The following is a 16,152-nucleotide window of genomic DNA, read 5'->3' as shown; positions in this document are numbered from 1 at the left end:
TTCTGAGAACCCGGCTTTGGCCAGGTCCAGCCCTGGCTGTTGTGAGCATTGGGGAGTAAATCCTAAGATGGAAGATTTCTCCCTCCCTCTCTCCCCCTTGCAAATAATTTTTATAAGAAACTGAGGGCCAGATGCTAACTGCTGCCTGTGGCTTCTCCAAGCGGTCAAGGAGCTGCCTGGGGAGTTAGTGTGAAAGCACCGGGAGGGGCCAGGCCCCAGGACAGGTCAGGAAGCCCCGGGGACGTGCACGGTGCCCAGCCACGCAGCTGCCTATGTCTTGTACGGCTTCTCGCCATGAGAAGTGGAAACAGAGGACCAGGTGCTGCTGAACCACCTGGCTGGGTCGCCAGAAGGGAACCCTGAAGCAGGGCCCCAGAGCCCCAGGGGGTATCTCTCCTGGTCAGTAGCACGAGGGCCACAAGGAGCCCTGGCAGCGTGCCAGGCTCCACACCCACCAGTTCATGAGATGTTTCCTCATTTTTTTTTAAATTTTTTTGACAGGCAGAGTGGACAGTGAGAGGGAGAGACAGAGAGAAAGGTCTCCCTTTGCCGTTGGTTCACCCTCCAATGGCCGCCGCGGCTGGTGCACTGCGCTGATCCAAAGCCAGGAGCCAGGTGCTTCTCCTGGTCTCCCATGGGGTGCAGGGCCCAAGCACTTGGGCCATCCTCCACTGCACTCCCTGGCCACAGCAGAGGGCTGGCCTGGAAGAGGGGCAACCGGGACAGAATCCGGTGCCCCGACCGGGACTAGAACCCGGTGTGCCGGCGCCGCAAGGCGGAGGATTAGCCTGGTGAGCCGCGGCGCCGGCCAGATGTTTCCTCATTTAATCCTCTCCACTCCTTATCACCATTCTGTAAAAGAAAAGGCAGTCCGTTTGATCCACAGCTGCTGCCAGCAACAATCTGTCCCAGTCCCAAGGACACGCCCCCCTTTCTAGGCGACTGCCTAGCAGTGAACACGCACACGGGGGACTCTGGAGGGGGCAGGTACATCCTGCCACCCACAAGCCCTCCAGAAAGGTTTGTTAGCTGTGATGATGGCCACTTCCTCACGTTAAATGTGTGCCTCCAGATAACAACACAGAGGGGCCTGCTAACAAGTGCAGAAGGCAGACCTCACAGAACGTGGTGCTGTGTTAGCTACGGCAATGGACTGGCACAGCCGGAATCCCAAAAAGGGTCCGCAGAGGGAAGAGCCAAACTCCCAGCCCCTGCTTCCATCTCTTGATTAGAATCAGGAAATAGAGCCAGTGCCGCGGCTCACTAGGCTAATCCTCCGCCTGCAGCACCGGCACCCCGGGTTCTAGTCCCGGTAGGGGCACCGGATTCTGTCCCAGTTGCCCCTCTTCCAGTCCAGCTCTCTGCTGTGGCCCGGGAGGGCAGTGGAGGATGGCCCAAGTCCTTGGGCCCTGCACCCCATGGGAGACCAGGAGAAGCACCTGGCTCCTGGCTTCGGATTGGCACAGCGTGCCGGCCGTAGCTGCCACTTAGGGGGTGAACCAACAGAAGGAAGACCTTTCTCTCAGTCTCTCTCTCTCACTGTCTAACTCTGCCTGTCAAAAAAAAAAAAAATAGGGAAATACAACAAAATAAATATCCATGAAATAAAAATGTTGTGGTTACTCTCCGAAGTCTTGTCACAGGGGGCAAGAGCTTCCCAAAGAAAGAGCCGTGTACTGGCAAGGAAAATGACCCAGCAGTATCAGGTGAATTAATCCAATACAATGTGACTGGGAATGCACTGGAACGAGAAAGGCCCTGGCCCCAGCGAGCTTCCGGGGGGCAGGGGAGGTTGTGGGAGGCTGGGAAGGTTCTAGAAGGCAGGGGAGGCTTCAGGCAGAGGGAAGGCTTCCCTCCCTCTCTGTTCGCACGCCCAGTGCCCTGTGCAAGGTGGACCACACAGTGCGTGTTCAGTTCACCACACTGAAAGGAGGGTTCCTCCCCGGCTCGTTGTCTAGTTTGAAGAACTGATCATCGCTATTCTGGGTATAGAGGGACCTGACAGGGCCGACCGTCTGACTTCCCCGCAGCGCGTCACTGTGGTTCTGGGAGCAGCTGGGAAGGACACAGCGCCCGCCGGGAACTCTGCTCCTACAGCCTTGCTCAGGAACTGCTCGGGCTTCTGCCTGGAGGCCCAGAATTCCAGGGTCCCAGCACGGGGCTGGCCAAAGCTGGCTCTGACCCCATGAGGGCTGCCCTGCGTCTGCCTGGGCCTTTCTCCTCCGTGCAACCAGCAGAGTCCCGGTCTAGCTCTCTGAGGCACACCACGGACCCCCGGACCCCAGCCAGAGGCTCCCTCCCCTCTGCCCACCCTGCCCCTCAGCACTGGCGCCCCCTGGTGGTCCCAGGCACTGCGTCCCCTCACCTCCCTCTCCTAGGTCTCCGCCCTCCGACTCTTCACCCTGATCCTCCCCTACGTGATACAAACTTGGTCAAGGGGCTGGTGCTGTGGTGTAGTGGGTAAGGCCGCCTCCTGCAGTGCCGGCATCCCACATAGGCATCGGTTCAGGTCCCGGCTGCTCCACTTCCGATCCAGCTCTCTGCTGTGGTCTGGGAAAGCAGTGGAAGATGCCCAAGTCTTTGGGCCCCTGCACCCACGTGGGAGACCCAGAGGAAGCTCCTGGCTCCTGGCTTTGGATTGGCGCAGCTCCAGCCATTGTGGCCAATTGGGGAGTGAACCAGCGTATGGAAGACCTCTCTCTCTCTGCCTCTCCCTCTCTCTCTGTGTAACTATGACTTTCAAATAAATAAATAGTTAAAAAGAAAAAAAAAAAAACCACAGTGTTCTAAAAGCCAAAAAGCTAAGCCCAGTTTAAGAAAAAAAACACTATCAAGATTCCCCAGTGTTCTCGGCGGGAGGAGCCCCCAAGCCCCTTGGTCCACCACTTGTGGACACAGAACTCTGCTGGGACCCTTGGCATCGACACTGCCTCGCATCTTGTCCTTCAGCAGAAAGTGATCAAGCTGATACAGAAGCAGCACTTTCTAAATAAAGACGAGAGAGAGCAGGCTATAGATCACTCAGCCCACGGGTGCTGCCAGTGTCGTAAGCTTGCAAATATGAGTTTATGTTTTCTGAATGATTTACATTTTCTTCCAGCTGAATAAATGAAGCTCACTCCCTGACATTTTGGAGGCTGAAGAATAGTTGTAAACTCATTTTCAAATGCTCATAGAAGAAGAATCTAAATTGAAGAGAGACGTTCGTATGATGCATGACGAATAGAGGGAAATGCTTATAGTGCAGAAATGTGTTTCTGTCCCTTGTTGTACTGTTAGACAAAATGCTCGATAGGAATTCATGCCCATCCCCTGGACAGACGCCCCATCTGGTCATCAAGGCTCCTGGGTATTCCAATAATATTGTGCACCGAGTTAAGCAAATGAAGACGCCCAGCAAAGTAGGGTGCAGACTGGGAAAGGAGACGGCTGCCTAACACGCGAACTCTGGGTGCTGATGAAGCCAGGATGGATTTGCAGATACAGAACAGCGGTTTTCAAACCAAGATTGTGTGATTTGTGAAAGCAGTCCATCTCTGGCACCACTTTTAAAAGCAAAGAGTCAGCGTATGAATCTGAAGTCCAACTTTAGAGACACCGGCTGGATGGGGTTCTGGAGGGGCAGCAGGCCATGCACCCAGAGGGCCAGCACGGGCTTCACACGGGCTTCGCACGAGCACACAGGGGCTGAACCATCTCCTGGGGGGCCGCCCAGCCGAGCCAGAGTCTACACAGCCCTCCTCGAGTCCCTGTCCACAAAGTCTGCAGCAGGTCCGTCCGCTCGCCCCCGCCTGAACCTCACTACCTAGCGGTTACTTAAAAATGGATGAAACTGGGCCGGCGCTGCGGCTCACTAGGCTAATCCTCCGCCTGCGGCGCCAGCACACCAGGTTCTAGTCCCAGTCGGGGCGCCGGATTCTGTCCCGGTTACTCCTTCCAGGCCAGCTCTCTGCTGTGGCCCGGGAGTGCAGTGGAGGATGGCCCAAGTGCTTGGGCCCTGCACCCCATGGGAGACCAGGAGAAGCACCTGGCTCCTGCCTTCGGATCAAAGCGGTGCACCGGCCCCAGCGCACCGGCCCCAGCGGCCATTGGAGGGTGAACCAACGGCAAAGGAAGACCTTTCTCTCTGTCTCTCTCTCACTGTCCACTCTGCCTGTCAAAAAAAAAAAAAAAAAAGGATGAAACTGGACCTGGGAATCCTTTCCAGCTCTGGAATTCTGTCATTGATTCATGCAGCAAAAATTTCTATTTACAGATGCCTATTCCCGGACCAACTAAACTAAGCTCCTTTGACTTACGGGTTAATGCTGTAGCCCACCAGGCAGACAGCCCTGAGGAGTGTGGGATGGAAGAGCGGGCGCTCTCCCACCCTTCTCCCCGCCATGTGCTGGGGTCTACGTAGAGTCCGGGCCCAGGTTTAAGGATCAGATGAGCCATTTTCTCCAAACAAAATGATCCACAAGTTTGAAGAGTGTTGCAGCTAACACAAGTGCGAGAACATGGTGGTGGTCTGTATTTGCCCTCCTTCAGCCACTTTTTGAGGGGGAGGTATGGCCACTGAATTAGACCCACAATAAGGTGGCCAAAGAGATGAAACCTCAAACAATGATTTACACAGATTTTTTTTTAAGATTTATTTATTTAGTTGAAAGTCAGAGTTACACAAAGAGAGGAGAGGCAGAGAGAGAGAGAGAGGTTGTCCATCCACTGGTTCACTCCCCAGATGGCTGCAACCGCCAGAGCTATGGCGATCCAAAGCCAGAATCCAGGAGCTTCCTCCAGGTTTCCCACATGGGTGCAGGGGCCCAAGGACTTGGACCATCTTCTACTGCTTTCCCAGGCCATAGCAGAGAGCTGGATGGGAAGAGGAGCAGCCGGGACTTGAACTGGTGCCCCTATGGGATGCCAGCACTGCAGGCAGCAGCCTTACCCACTACGCCACAGCGCCGGCCCCATTTACACAGATTATCACCAATGGCTAGCAGTGGGTGCACAGAGTATGTTGGGACAGCAGACAACCAAAGCTCGAAGCTACTGGGATTAAAGACATTTCAAAACCACGCATCATAAATAAACATTAGCAAGTAAAAAGGAGATCTTTGTACCAACAAAATATCTTCATTGGTAGTAATCTTCCCTCCTTTTACGTTTGTTTCTGAGTTGGTTTCGTAACAAATATACTTTAAGGTCAGTGGAGCACACACAGGTCATCTGCATAGGTGAGAAGCGAATGCAGGTTTCTCCTGTGAGGGGCAGAGGGGAGAGGCCAGGCAGCAGGGAGGGGGACAGAGACTCCCAAGGGCCCTGAAGGCTGTGAGCAAAGCTTGGGACCAGCAGAACAAGAAGTCAGGTTGTCCACGCTGCAGTCGCCCTGGCCAGCGCTGGAGCACGCGTGGAGGCGGGCAAGACCTCTTTGTCCTCAGAGTTCGTTCCGCTACAGTTTTAGCCAATTGCTTCCCCGAGCTCATGACAGGACCACGTGACCAGCAGTGTCCTCCTAAGGTGCCCCACGTGCATCAGGGCTGCTCGGTCTCAGCCTGGGGGCGCTCTGGGCAGGAGGCGTCTGTGCGGCAGGGCCGCCCCGTGCCACACGCTCCGTCCCAGAGCCGTAAGACCTCACACCTCAGTGGGGAGCCACTCTTCTCCAGGATGCATGCGAAAATCACTTTAAACTTACGCCAAATATCTGATCCAGAGTCCTTGTGGAAAATATTTCAGCATTAGGCAGATGTCATATATTCCTGAACTGTGTCTATTTACAGCAAGTGCACCCCTTCCAACATTTAGCACGGAGTGATGCTGGCACCCGGCATCTTGGTGCGTTCTCTGCTGCTACAATGGAATCCCACAGGCCAGGTGATTTTCACTTACTTTGGCTCGCGGTTCCAAAGACTGGCAAGTTCAGGAGCAAGAAACCAGCTTATGGGTGAGGGCTCTGTGCTGCATCACCCCACACAGAAGGGCAAGCAGGCACATGAGAGACAGAGAGAGAAAAACCAGGCCAAAGGCACCCCGCCTACTCCACTCCTGCAGGCATGCAGTTAATCCACTCGTCATGGCCCCCATACCCCCAGCACCTCTTAACACTCCTACGATGGCCATTACATCTCAACACGCTCGTTGGGAGGGATGGCCAAACCACAACAGCCAGCACAGGAACACGGGCTTGGCATCTTTAATAAACTCCTGAAACCCTTTGGAGACTAAGAACAGCCCAGTGACATAGACATCTAGCAAGACATTCGTTGAGAACTACGTCTTCCTTCCCAAAGAGCCTGTACACACATCACCAGGCACAATCTCATTCCACTGCCAGGTCTGATGTTCTGTGGGTCCCTTACGTATTCGCCATAATTTTTTCTAACAAATTATTCATTCCAAGACGGTTCTTCATGGCCGGCGCCGCGGCTCACTAGGCTAATCCCCTGCCTTGCGGCGCCGGCACACCGGGTTCTGGAGCTCCAGGCTCCTGGCTTCAGCAAGGCCCAGCTCTGGCCATTGCAGCCATTTGGGGAATGAACCAGCAGATTGAAGATTCTCTCTCTCTCTCTCTCTCTCTCTCTCTCTCTCTCTCATTCTTCCTTTCAAATAAATAAATAATTTTTTAAAAAAGAAGTAATGCTGTTACAAAAATGTCAACAGTGAACTCATCTGGGACTTGGGCTCTCTAAAGCAATATTATTTTCAATAATCACAAAATTCCATCCCATCTTGCCATCAGCCTCCGACATCGACTGGACAAACCTGGAGCTCACAGGAGCGACAGCAGCTAGAACCTGTTGGAGACACTGCGGCCACCAAGGACTTGCCCTCCCATCTCTTGGGATGCTCTCAAAAACAGGAATAACCAGGTATTTATTCATGGTATGAATTCAGGGAGATAAGTTCAATCCTTTCATTTCTCTCAATCTTTAATATGAGCATAAAACTATATGATTGGAAGGCTGGCACCGCGGCTCACTAGGCTAATCCTCCACCTGCAGCGCCGGCACACCGGGTTCTAGTCCCAGTCGGGGCGCCGGATTCTGTCCCGGTTGCCCCTCTTCCAGGCCAGCTCTCTGCTGTGGCCAGGGAGTGCAGTGGAGGATGGCCCAAGTGCTTGGGCCTGCACCCGCATGGGAGACCAGGATAAGTACCTGGCTCCTGCCTTCGGATCAGCGCGGTGCGCCGGCCACAGCGTGCCGGCCGCAGCAGCCATTGGAGGGTGAACCAACGGCAAAGGAAGACCTTTCTCTCTGTCTCTCTCTCTCACTGTCCACTCTGCCTGTCAAAAAAAAAAAAAAAAAAAAAACTATATGATTGGGGCTGGTGCTGTGGCGTAGTAGGTTAAATATCCACCTGTGGCAATGGCATCCCATATGGGCTCCAGTTCGAGTCCTGGCTGCTCAACTTCCAATCCAGCTCCCTGCTAATGCACCTGGGAAAAACAGCAGTACATGGTCCAAGTGCTTGGGACCAGGTGGGAGACCCAGAAGAAGCTCCTGGCTCCTGGCTTCTGATCGGCGCAGCTCTAGCCATTACAACCATTTGGAGAGTAAACCAGCAGAAGGAAGACCTCTCTCTCTCTCTCTTTCCCTCTCTCTGTCTGCAACTATACCTCTCAATAAATATTTACCAAAAAACTGTATGATTGTGAAATTATAAAGATACAGCAACCTCTCAATTAGTGCTGCACTAAAACATTATCTTTTGTCTTTTTAAAAATTTATTTTATTTATTTGAAAGAATTACAGAGAGAGGTACAGACATAGAGATCTTCCATCCACTGGTTCACTCCCCAGATGGCCACGAACAGCCAGGGATACGCCAGGCAGAAGCCAAGAGCCAGGAGCTTCATCCAGGTCTCCCACGTGAGTGCAGGTGCCCAAGCACTTGGGCCATCTTCTGCTGCTTTCCCAGGTGCACTAGCAGGAAGCTGGATCAGAAGTGGAGCAGCCGGGACTCGAACCAGTGCCCACATGGGATGCTGGTGCTCCTGGTTTAACCAGTAGGTTTAACCTACTGGCCCCTCTTCTGTCATTTCATTTCTGCTCCTGACTCGGACCCACACATTCCTCACCACCTTTGCAGAAATCACCTGCCACTTCTAAGTCTGCTAAATCCTTTCCTATTTCAGGAAAAACGCCAAGCTCCTGTTACCTTAACTGATTGTAGTGCCACGTTGATCGTTTCGGGGAGTCGAGGTGCAGAACACCCTGACAAGGCAGGTGCGAGGGTGCTGGGCAGTGTCAGTCATGAGACTGGGGGGTGCGTTTCCAGAAGCACCAGGAGTTGTGCTTCCCACGGGGGCTTTTCCCCCGACCTGTATCGCCGCCCTTCAGCACAAATCAGATGCAAGCTGGGTGATCTCAACCTTGGCCTATTTTTCTGCTTTCCCTAAAGCAGAAAAAGAGATTCAAGCACTCGTGGTAAAGACAGAAGTGAGTTTGAGGGACAGAAGACGGAGCATTCACGGGTACCCAGGGTCTGGCCACTTCCTTTGGGGTATTGGCTATTTCAGAGGACAAACACATCTCTGAACCGGTTAACTGCTGCTTTGAGCTGGATTAAAACCATCTCCCCAAATGGAACAAGCATCAGCCTCCCATTGCCAATTTTATTAGCCACTCCATCCATTACAAGTTGGATGCACTTCGCTGTGGGAACCAGAATTGACTTGTGCCATTAATATAAAGTCCTTTCTCTTTGGAAATCAGGTCAGCCTTTCTTCTGGAAATTCCTTCCACTCAACAGACATTTCCAAACACATCCTTGATACTGAATGTAGGACATTGCATCAGCAGCCAGCATGGACTTTAGAGCCACACGGGGACACAGAATGGCCATGTCATGGGGTGGAAATTTTCATTCCTTCCTTCCACGGAAAAGAATAACGAGTTGCTAACATGAGCCTCCCCCTTGCCTGTCTGACACTCTTTAAATGTCAAGCTTCGGTGGAACCTACTCAAAATTTTCTTGTGAAAGGAATCCCTCCTTCATCCCTTGTTCTGAAGTGGCTTTTGTTCAACCGAGTCTGAGACGAGAGCTTCGTCTTCAGCGTTCACGTTACTGTGGTTAGAAGACGCGATGGGAGCATCCTGAACACATCCAGGGGCAGGTGCTTTGGGCCACTACGGGAAGCCTAAAGATCCCCCAAAACAAGTCCTCCGTTTTGAAGCATCAAAATTCCCTCAGAAACGCAGACCAAATATTTAATCTGACACCCAACACAGCCAGAAAATCAACAATTCCTCCCCTCCCACCTCTACTGCCCAAGAGCATTTAAAATCCTCCCAGAACAGACTCCATGAGCCTGCAGCATCTTCTTTTAAAACAGAGGAGAAAGTGAGAGAGAGAAAGAGATAAAATCTCCCACCCACTGGTTCACCCCCCAAATGCCTACAACAGCCAGTCCTGGGCCAGACCTAAGCCAGGAGCTTGCACTTCCATCCAGGTCTCCCAGGCGGTGGCAGGGACCCATCACCTGTTGCCTCCCAGGTTGAACATTCGCAGGAACCCGGGATTGGAAGTGGAAGAGCTAGGACTCGAAATAGGCAGGGGTCCCCAGGGGTGACAACCGCTGACCAAACCCCTCACCCCCACAGGTACCGAGCTCCTTAGAGGAAGACAGGTGACACGGCAGGCAGGCAAAAGGCTTGTGGAGCAAAGAGGATGTCTTCTGCTGCCCTTGGGACCTGCACAAGAGCCACCCCTCCCCCCATCTTGGGAGCTTGTGAAGGCCAGAGGCCTAGGACCCAATCCCTGTATCAGCTTTTCCCCACCGGGTATCCTATGGTAGATTCCTTAACCATCTAAGCCTCAGTCTTTCCACCTGTAAAATGGGCATAGAAATGCTTGCCAATTATTCTGAGGAGTACACACAACCACACTTAGAAAGCCTAGGGGGCTGAGACCAGGGGTTGCCAGGGGTGAGGGGATGGGGAAGGATTTTTCACTACAAAGAATTTTGGGGTGATGGAGATATTCTGGATCCCAGTAGCAGAGGTGTCCACCCAAGTCTATACACAGAAGAGAAAACCAAAAGGAAAAGGTCCGTTTTACTGTATGATAATTCTTTAAATTTTTAAAAAGCAAGCTCTGCATCTGTTGCATATATGAGTTTGTCCACCTGCCACGCCCTTGGACTGCCCTCAGAGGAGCCAGGAGCTGCCCCAAGCACACAAGGAAGTGCCCCTGTTTGCTGAACCGCAGACGGTACTACGGGGAGGGAGCAGAGAGAGCAACCGTGACCCGCCCGCTCCCCCCCTGCACAGGTGAGACTGACACCCTGGAATCCTCAGACAACACCAACCACCTCCCCACCTGCCTTCAGAGGCCATCGAAGACAAAGGCCACAGCCCCGAGTCACCCACGTACGGGCCCCCTGTGGCAGACGAGCAAACCAAACAAAGGTGCCTCCTGTATGAAGAAGCAGGTGTTCCCGTTTCTGCTTCCCGCCCTGATGTTTAAAGAGTTGTCAGAGATAGCAAGAACGAAGAGCGAGCCAGAGAAAGGCCCTGCCTTGGACAAACTGTTGCCACGCCGTTTCTAAGCAGCAACAAAGTAGACTGTTCTGTGTTTCTCAGGCTTTCTGGCCTCCTATCAAGCAAGATTAAGAAAGCAAAAAATAAGTCCCGCTGGGTCTACATTCATGAAGGTCGATTTAGACGAATGTGGAAACAGCTGCCAGGTGCTTTATGGGGCGCGGGGGTTATCTGCCGTGAATTCAGCTGTTTGCTTTCTCTCTCTCCCTGGGAAACAGAACATCTTGCCAGAGACGATAACACGGGCTCTGAGTTCACTGGGGCTCCACCGCCACCGGCCTCCGCCCCCCACGATCTGCCTGGATGAAAACCCCTCCTGCCCGTTTCGTAAGCTTTGGCTTTGCCCCTCCTCACTCCTTCAAGGAGCAACATTTGCACAGACCCTGCCGTGTATCTTACGTATCTGCCACCTAAAGGCAGGGAGCTATTTTTAGCCGGGGCCATGGTTAGTCACAAACAGCTTTTCATACTGCTAAGGGCAGCAGTAACTGAGGACTTCACAAGACCCTGGCTGACGACAGCTCGGCTAGGGCCCCACTGCCTTCAGCCCCGACTCCTCTTCCTCGTCCCAGATCCCCAACTCTCAAAAAAAGTGACCCAAAGTCGGGTCACTGCAACCACGAATTAGGTTCGACAGCATGAACACAGCAGAGTAAAATAAATCTGTCACAGAACAGAATCAACAGTTCCCACGGAGTCCATCAACACAAAAGGCCTTGAGGTGACAGCCTTGGATTTTTGCACGTCACCACCTGACCTCAACCCGAGTGGCCCCGCTGTGGCCTCGCGGCGCTCCGGAAGCCAGAGGGCCCAGCAAACCCACATACATCACAGCACACAGAAACGCCCGGCGTGTGTGCCGTGACAGGCCCCGCCGCCACCGCAGAGGGAAGCACCACCCCTCTCTACCCTGGTGGGCACCACTGAACGGCGACCTTGATGACCCGGAGCGAAAACAGAGCCACTCTTAAGGAAGAGCTGCGAGATGCTAAAAAGCACAGCTGAGCTCCGCACGGAAAGGAAGCCATTTAAAAACCTTTTATTCGCTGCCTTTCCCTTCCGAGGCTAACACATTTAACTGCCATCTCTGGTCTGGGGAAAAAGAGCCATCCCACAGTTCCACTCAATGCATCTGGTCCCACAGGGGAGCCCATCCTCACTGTCTGGCACCTCCTCCAGCCAGGAGCCCAGGGCTTTCCACGCACCCCAGTGCTTCTGCCCTAGAACAACAGCACCTGAGGCTGATGGAGGCAAGAAGCAGCGAGCAGAGAACAGCTCTCGGACAAGAACGAGCAAGGCTTTAGCTCTGGGGAAGGGGCAGGTCCATTGTATGGCTCATTACCATACAACCAAACAGAATCAAAGGCTCCAGACCCCAAGAAGCAAAGATGGATTCGTGCTTTTGTGGGAGCAAGGATCCTTTGATTTAAAAATAAACAATCACGCTAGCTAGTTCACAAAGCCAGCCGACTCCAGCTCTTGACTGTTCTGCTTCTCAGCTCCGTGTGGGCTCGCTGGTGAATGAAAAATATGTGTAGGCAGATCGGGAGGCAAAAACAAAGAAGAAAATGAGCAATCCCTTGTCCTCCCAGGCAGGTGCATCGGCTACATGTGAATCTAGACTCTCTAAGCAAAATCTGCAAGAAAGGTTGACCCTATCCTGTGCAAATGAAATTCCTGTTTCTTTAGCAAATGCGGTGGGGGTCCTTTATCTAACTGCCCCTTCACCATGAGGGCTGCCTCAGCAGCTTCACAAACCAGCCTCCTCCATGGAACCTAAGAAGGGTTTGAAGCCCTTCACAAAAGGTTCACGTTCAAGTTAGGTTCAAGGAAAAAGTACTTAGACCCTGGACAAGAGCATGAAATAACAGAGGCAGAGGAGGTGGCGGCTGAGAGAGGGGGCGAAGGGAGAGCAGAAATCCACAGGCTGCCCCTGACCACCCTGCTGGACGCAGCCGTGGCATTTTGGCCACGTGGAATCGTGCCGTGTTCCTCCGATCCGCTCTGATAATGGCCTCACAGATAGTGAACGCAGTGAGGGAGCCTCTCCCACCAGACAGGCAGCAGCACGGGTGGTTAGAAGGCAGGAAGCTAAAGTGATTAAGGGGAAAGAGTGTCCTTTGAGGACAGGAAGCAGGTGGGGCGTCCACCGGCCCTGTGGTGCTGCTGACAGCTGATCTGGAAATCAGTCAGGCTCCCGGCGCGCGGCTCGCAGCAGTGAGAATAAACTCAGACATGCCGGTGTCGACCCTGGCTTCCATCAACAGCTCCTCCCTGTCCACGTGTGACGAGCCCTCTCGCTCACACCACGCTTCCTACTCAAAAGGAATCAGTCTCTAGGTCTTGGTGACATGTAACTCCTAGTTCCAACCTACACGGTTTTTTGATGTAAGAGTAACAACTTCGACTTCCTTGAAACGTGTGCTCTGCAGGCCTTAACCTGAGGTCGGATGTGCAAAGCTAAATAATGCCTACAAAGGACACAGCTGGGGCCAGAGTTAAGGCCAGTAGGTGCATCTCCAAGGGTGCCTCATGGTGAGTACTTGCAAGGACTTATTTGGCGTGGCCCTTATCAAACAAGATCCAGGCAGCTGAGAAAGCGAAGCAGCATCTGCCCCTCGTGGGTGAACATGTTTCCCCTTTTACTTTCTGGAGATCGGATTCTAAAAACGTGGTAGCAATACTCTGAGCGAGGAGGGTGCTGGGACAGAAAGGCGGGGAGAGGGGACGTGGGTAGAAGCGTCTAACGCTTACCCCAAGTTGGGGAAGGTCTTACCAACATCTCACTTTCTGGATATGCCCCTGGAGCTGCTCCTGAGTATATGAGGAATGTAGCGGGTTACATCTGTCACCCTGAGTCCTTAAAACAATTCCAATGGGGTCTGGGTTCTTAATGTTGTCCCAGAAGATTGTGTCCGTAAGTCTCCCCCATGACCATTATCAGAGCCGAACACAGGGTATACGGCGCCTCTTTTTGACCACTTTGCTTGTAGCCAAAATCTTGTTGTTGCACCCGGCAGCACTGCCCATACGGACAGGCACCTTCCGGCCCTGCTTACACTTTTATCTTGGCTTTTTCTTTTGCTGTCACCTCCCCCTTCCGCCTTCCCCTGCGATTCTGGCAAAATGCTATGAACTGCTAAATACAATGGCAAAGAGAGCAGCTGGGGACCAGCCAGCGGCACGTGCCCTAAGACTCTACCTTCCCTGGGTCACTGAGCAGGCCGGTGTCAGTGGGCCCTGGACCTCCCTGACCTGTGTCCAGCCCCTGTGCACGCGGTGTCTGGCCAGCTGGGCAGACAGCTGCTCCATGAGGTGACAGGCCAGTTCAGGCCAGCAGCAGGAAGGAATAGAGCCCCAGCAAGAGAGAGCCTGTGCAACGGAGGGAGGTACCAGCTGAGTCCCCCCAAGCCTGCCCAAGCAGGACCCACCAGGTCAGGATGACCTGGGTGCTCAGTACAGAATGCAGGCTGGGGGCCGGGTACTGGCCTCAGGGGCACAGTGGCTCTGGGGGTGAGGGTCAGCACATACTGCCCCCAACTCGCTACAGCAGCCGGCAAGGACCTCCTCTCCCACTTCCTGCAATTCTGCCCTCCCCACCGACCCTCCCACCCCCCAACTGGACCACCTTACCCACCAGGACAGAGCGTGCAGGCAAGTGTGAGCCAAGCCAGGGCACAAGGAAGCGAGGAGCAGAGCAGGGAACACTGGCCCGGGGGTCTAAGCATCTGTGTCCAGCCTCCTTGTTGCCTACAGTTTTTGTTCGGGGTTTTGACGGATAAAGCACCGCTGGGGCCAGAGGGCCCGAGAGGCAGGAGGAGAGAGCGGAGCCGGAGCAGCGCCCAGGCGGTGCCCGGGCGGGGACCCCTCTCCGCGGCCTCGGACCTGCAGTCGCCTCTCTCACTCCCACTGTTCGGAGCTGTGCGGTGTGGTAATTCGGCCATGGAAGCCGCCTGGAAGCATTGGCTTTATGGCAAATCTCCTTAACAAATAGGATTAGCATGGAGGGCGGAGGACGCTAATTCTGTTCTCGCTCCCTTCCTTCTCCTCAGCGGCTGGCACGGAAGGAAAATGTCCGTGTGGTTTCCACGGCGCTGGCCCCGGAGTCCGCGTGGGGAGAGGCAGGTGGCGGCCGAGGCGCGGCGGGAGCAGGCGGGGCCGGGCCTGGGGCGCAGGGAAGGGCCGGCCCGGCCTGCCTAGCAGCGCACGCGGCACGAACACGCGCGGGGGGCGCGCCCACGCCCCGGGCGCACGGGGCGCGCTCCCCCCAGCCCGCGCCCAGGTCTGCTTCGGGCGCAGGGCGCCCGGCGCGGCCCGCGGGTGACCGAGGCCTCGCGGGGATGGCCCGCGTGGCGGGGCGCCGCGGGCGCTGGAGGCCCAGCACCGGAGGAGGGGGTGCGGCCGCCGCTGGGGGAGGAAACTGAGGCAGGGACGCGGCGAGACCTGCTCGGCTGGCGTGGCTGGCGAGGACGGCGAAGCACGCGGCGAGGCCCGGAGCCCGAGGAACCTGACGACCCCCGCTCCCCCACCCACCCGCCGAGGCGCCCCCCACTCACTCACCGAGGCGCCCCGAGAGCTGCCGACCTCGCGGGGCGGGGGCGGCGGGCAGGGCGCGCGGCAGCAGGAGCAGCAGCAGCAGCAGGCGCAGCGGCGGCGGCGGGAGCGGCAGCCCCATCCCCGCGGCCCGTCCAGCGGCGCTCAGTCCATGGCCGCTCCGCGGGCGGCGGGAGCAGCGGGAGCCAGAGGCGAGCGAGGCGGCGCCGCCAGCTCCTCCCGCCGCGCCTCTCCGCGCTCCTGCGGCGGCGCCGGGCCGGGCTTCAGCACCGGACAGCGCCTCCCGGCCCCGCCCCCGCCGGAGGCTGGCCCCGCCCCCGACGCTGCTCCGCCCCCGACCACGCCCCCTGCCGTTCCCGCTCGGCCCAGGCACGCCCACTGCCCACCGCGCCGGGCAGGGTCCGGGAAGGGGCCCGGGAACTCCGCCCCCAACCCTTCCGGCAGCGTCTGCCAGGCCCTCGCCCGCTGCGGGCGTCAGGGACGCCCCAGTAAACTCTGGCCGACCCTCGCTGCACACCCCACGCGCGCCACCTGCCCCTGCCCATCTCCGAGCCCGCCCACCTCCCCATCCTGTTCCCCGCAGGCCCCCGTGCGACCCGATCCCACCGCCACCCCCACCTACCTGACCCCACCTGGAGCCCCAGGCCTCTCGCGCCCCTCCGCGCAGGACGGAGGTGGGGACGGTGGCCCCCAGCCTCGCTGGTCAGGGACTGAGAGGCCTGCCCGGTGCGCGACCCCTGGAGGGTGGTCAGCCCGCGGAAGTCCCATTCGACACAGGGCTAGGGCACTGGCTCATGTGACTGAGGATCTAAATTCCTACTCGTACCCAGTTTTATTTAACAGGGCCACACGTAGCCATACCTGATCTTACAGGTGTAGACAGAGCTGGAACCTCACCTGGGGCACAAGCCGGATCCTGGAGAGGGGCCTGAACTGGAGCTTACAGGGAAAAAAAAAGTGGGGGGGAGGGGCAAGTGGGGTCCCCAGCCTGGTAAAAAGACGCCATGGGAGCCAGGCCTGGGGGTGCTGGCCCTGCCTTGGATGCCCCTTGTGCGTGGTTTGACCTCCATCAGCA

The 16,152-nt window shown here is 55.7% G+C and overlaps 1 protein-coding gene across 2 annotated transcripts in view; it reads right to left on the bottom strand.

Moving 5' to 3' along the window:
- PTPRN2 (protein tyrosine phosphatase receptor type N2) overlaps positions 1-15,361 on the bottom strand; it is a 1,109,078-nt gene extending 1,093,717 nt beyond the window's left edge. Inside the window, exon 1 of one of the 2 annotated variants that reach the window (XM_089336860.1) lies at positions 15,084-15,361. In XM_089336860.1, coding sequence (XP_089192986.1) covers positions 15,084-15,198 — 115 coding nt within the window. In that variant the 5' untranslated portion in view covers positions 15,199-15,361. The remainder of the gene's footprint in view (positions 1-15,083) is intronic. The other variant, XM_051857048.3, reaches the window with a different exon arrangement.
- Positions 15,362-16,152: the final 791 nt, after the last annotated feature.

The sequence above is a fragment of the Oryctolagus cuniculus genome, chromosome 7 (assembly GCF_051225735.1).
Source record: "Oryctolagus cuniculus isolate XC-2025 breed Fujian yellow rabbit chromosome 7, ASM5122573v1, whole genome shotgun sequence".
NCBI classification, from domain to species: Eukaryota; Metazoa; Chordata; class Mammalia; order Lagomorpha; family Leporidae; genus Oryctolagus; species Oryctolagus cuniculus.
This window is presented reverse-complemented; position numbering and strand designations above follow the sequence as displayed.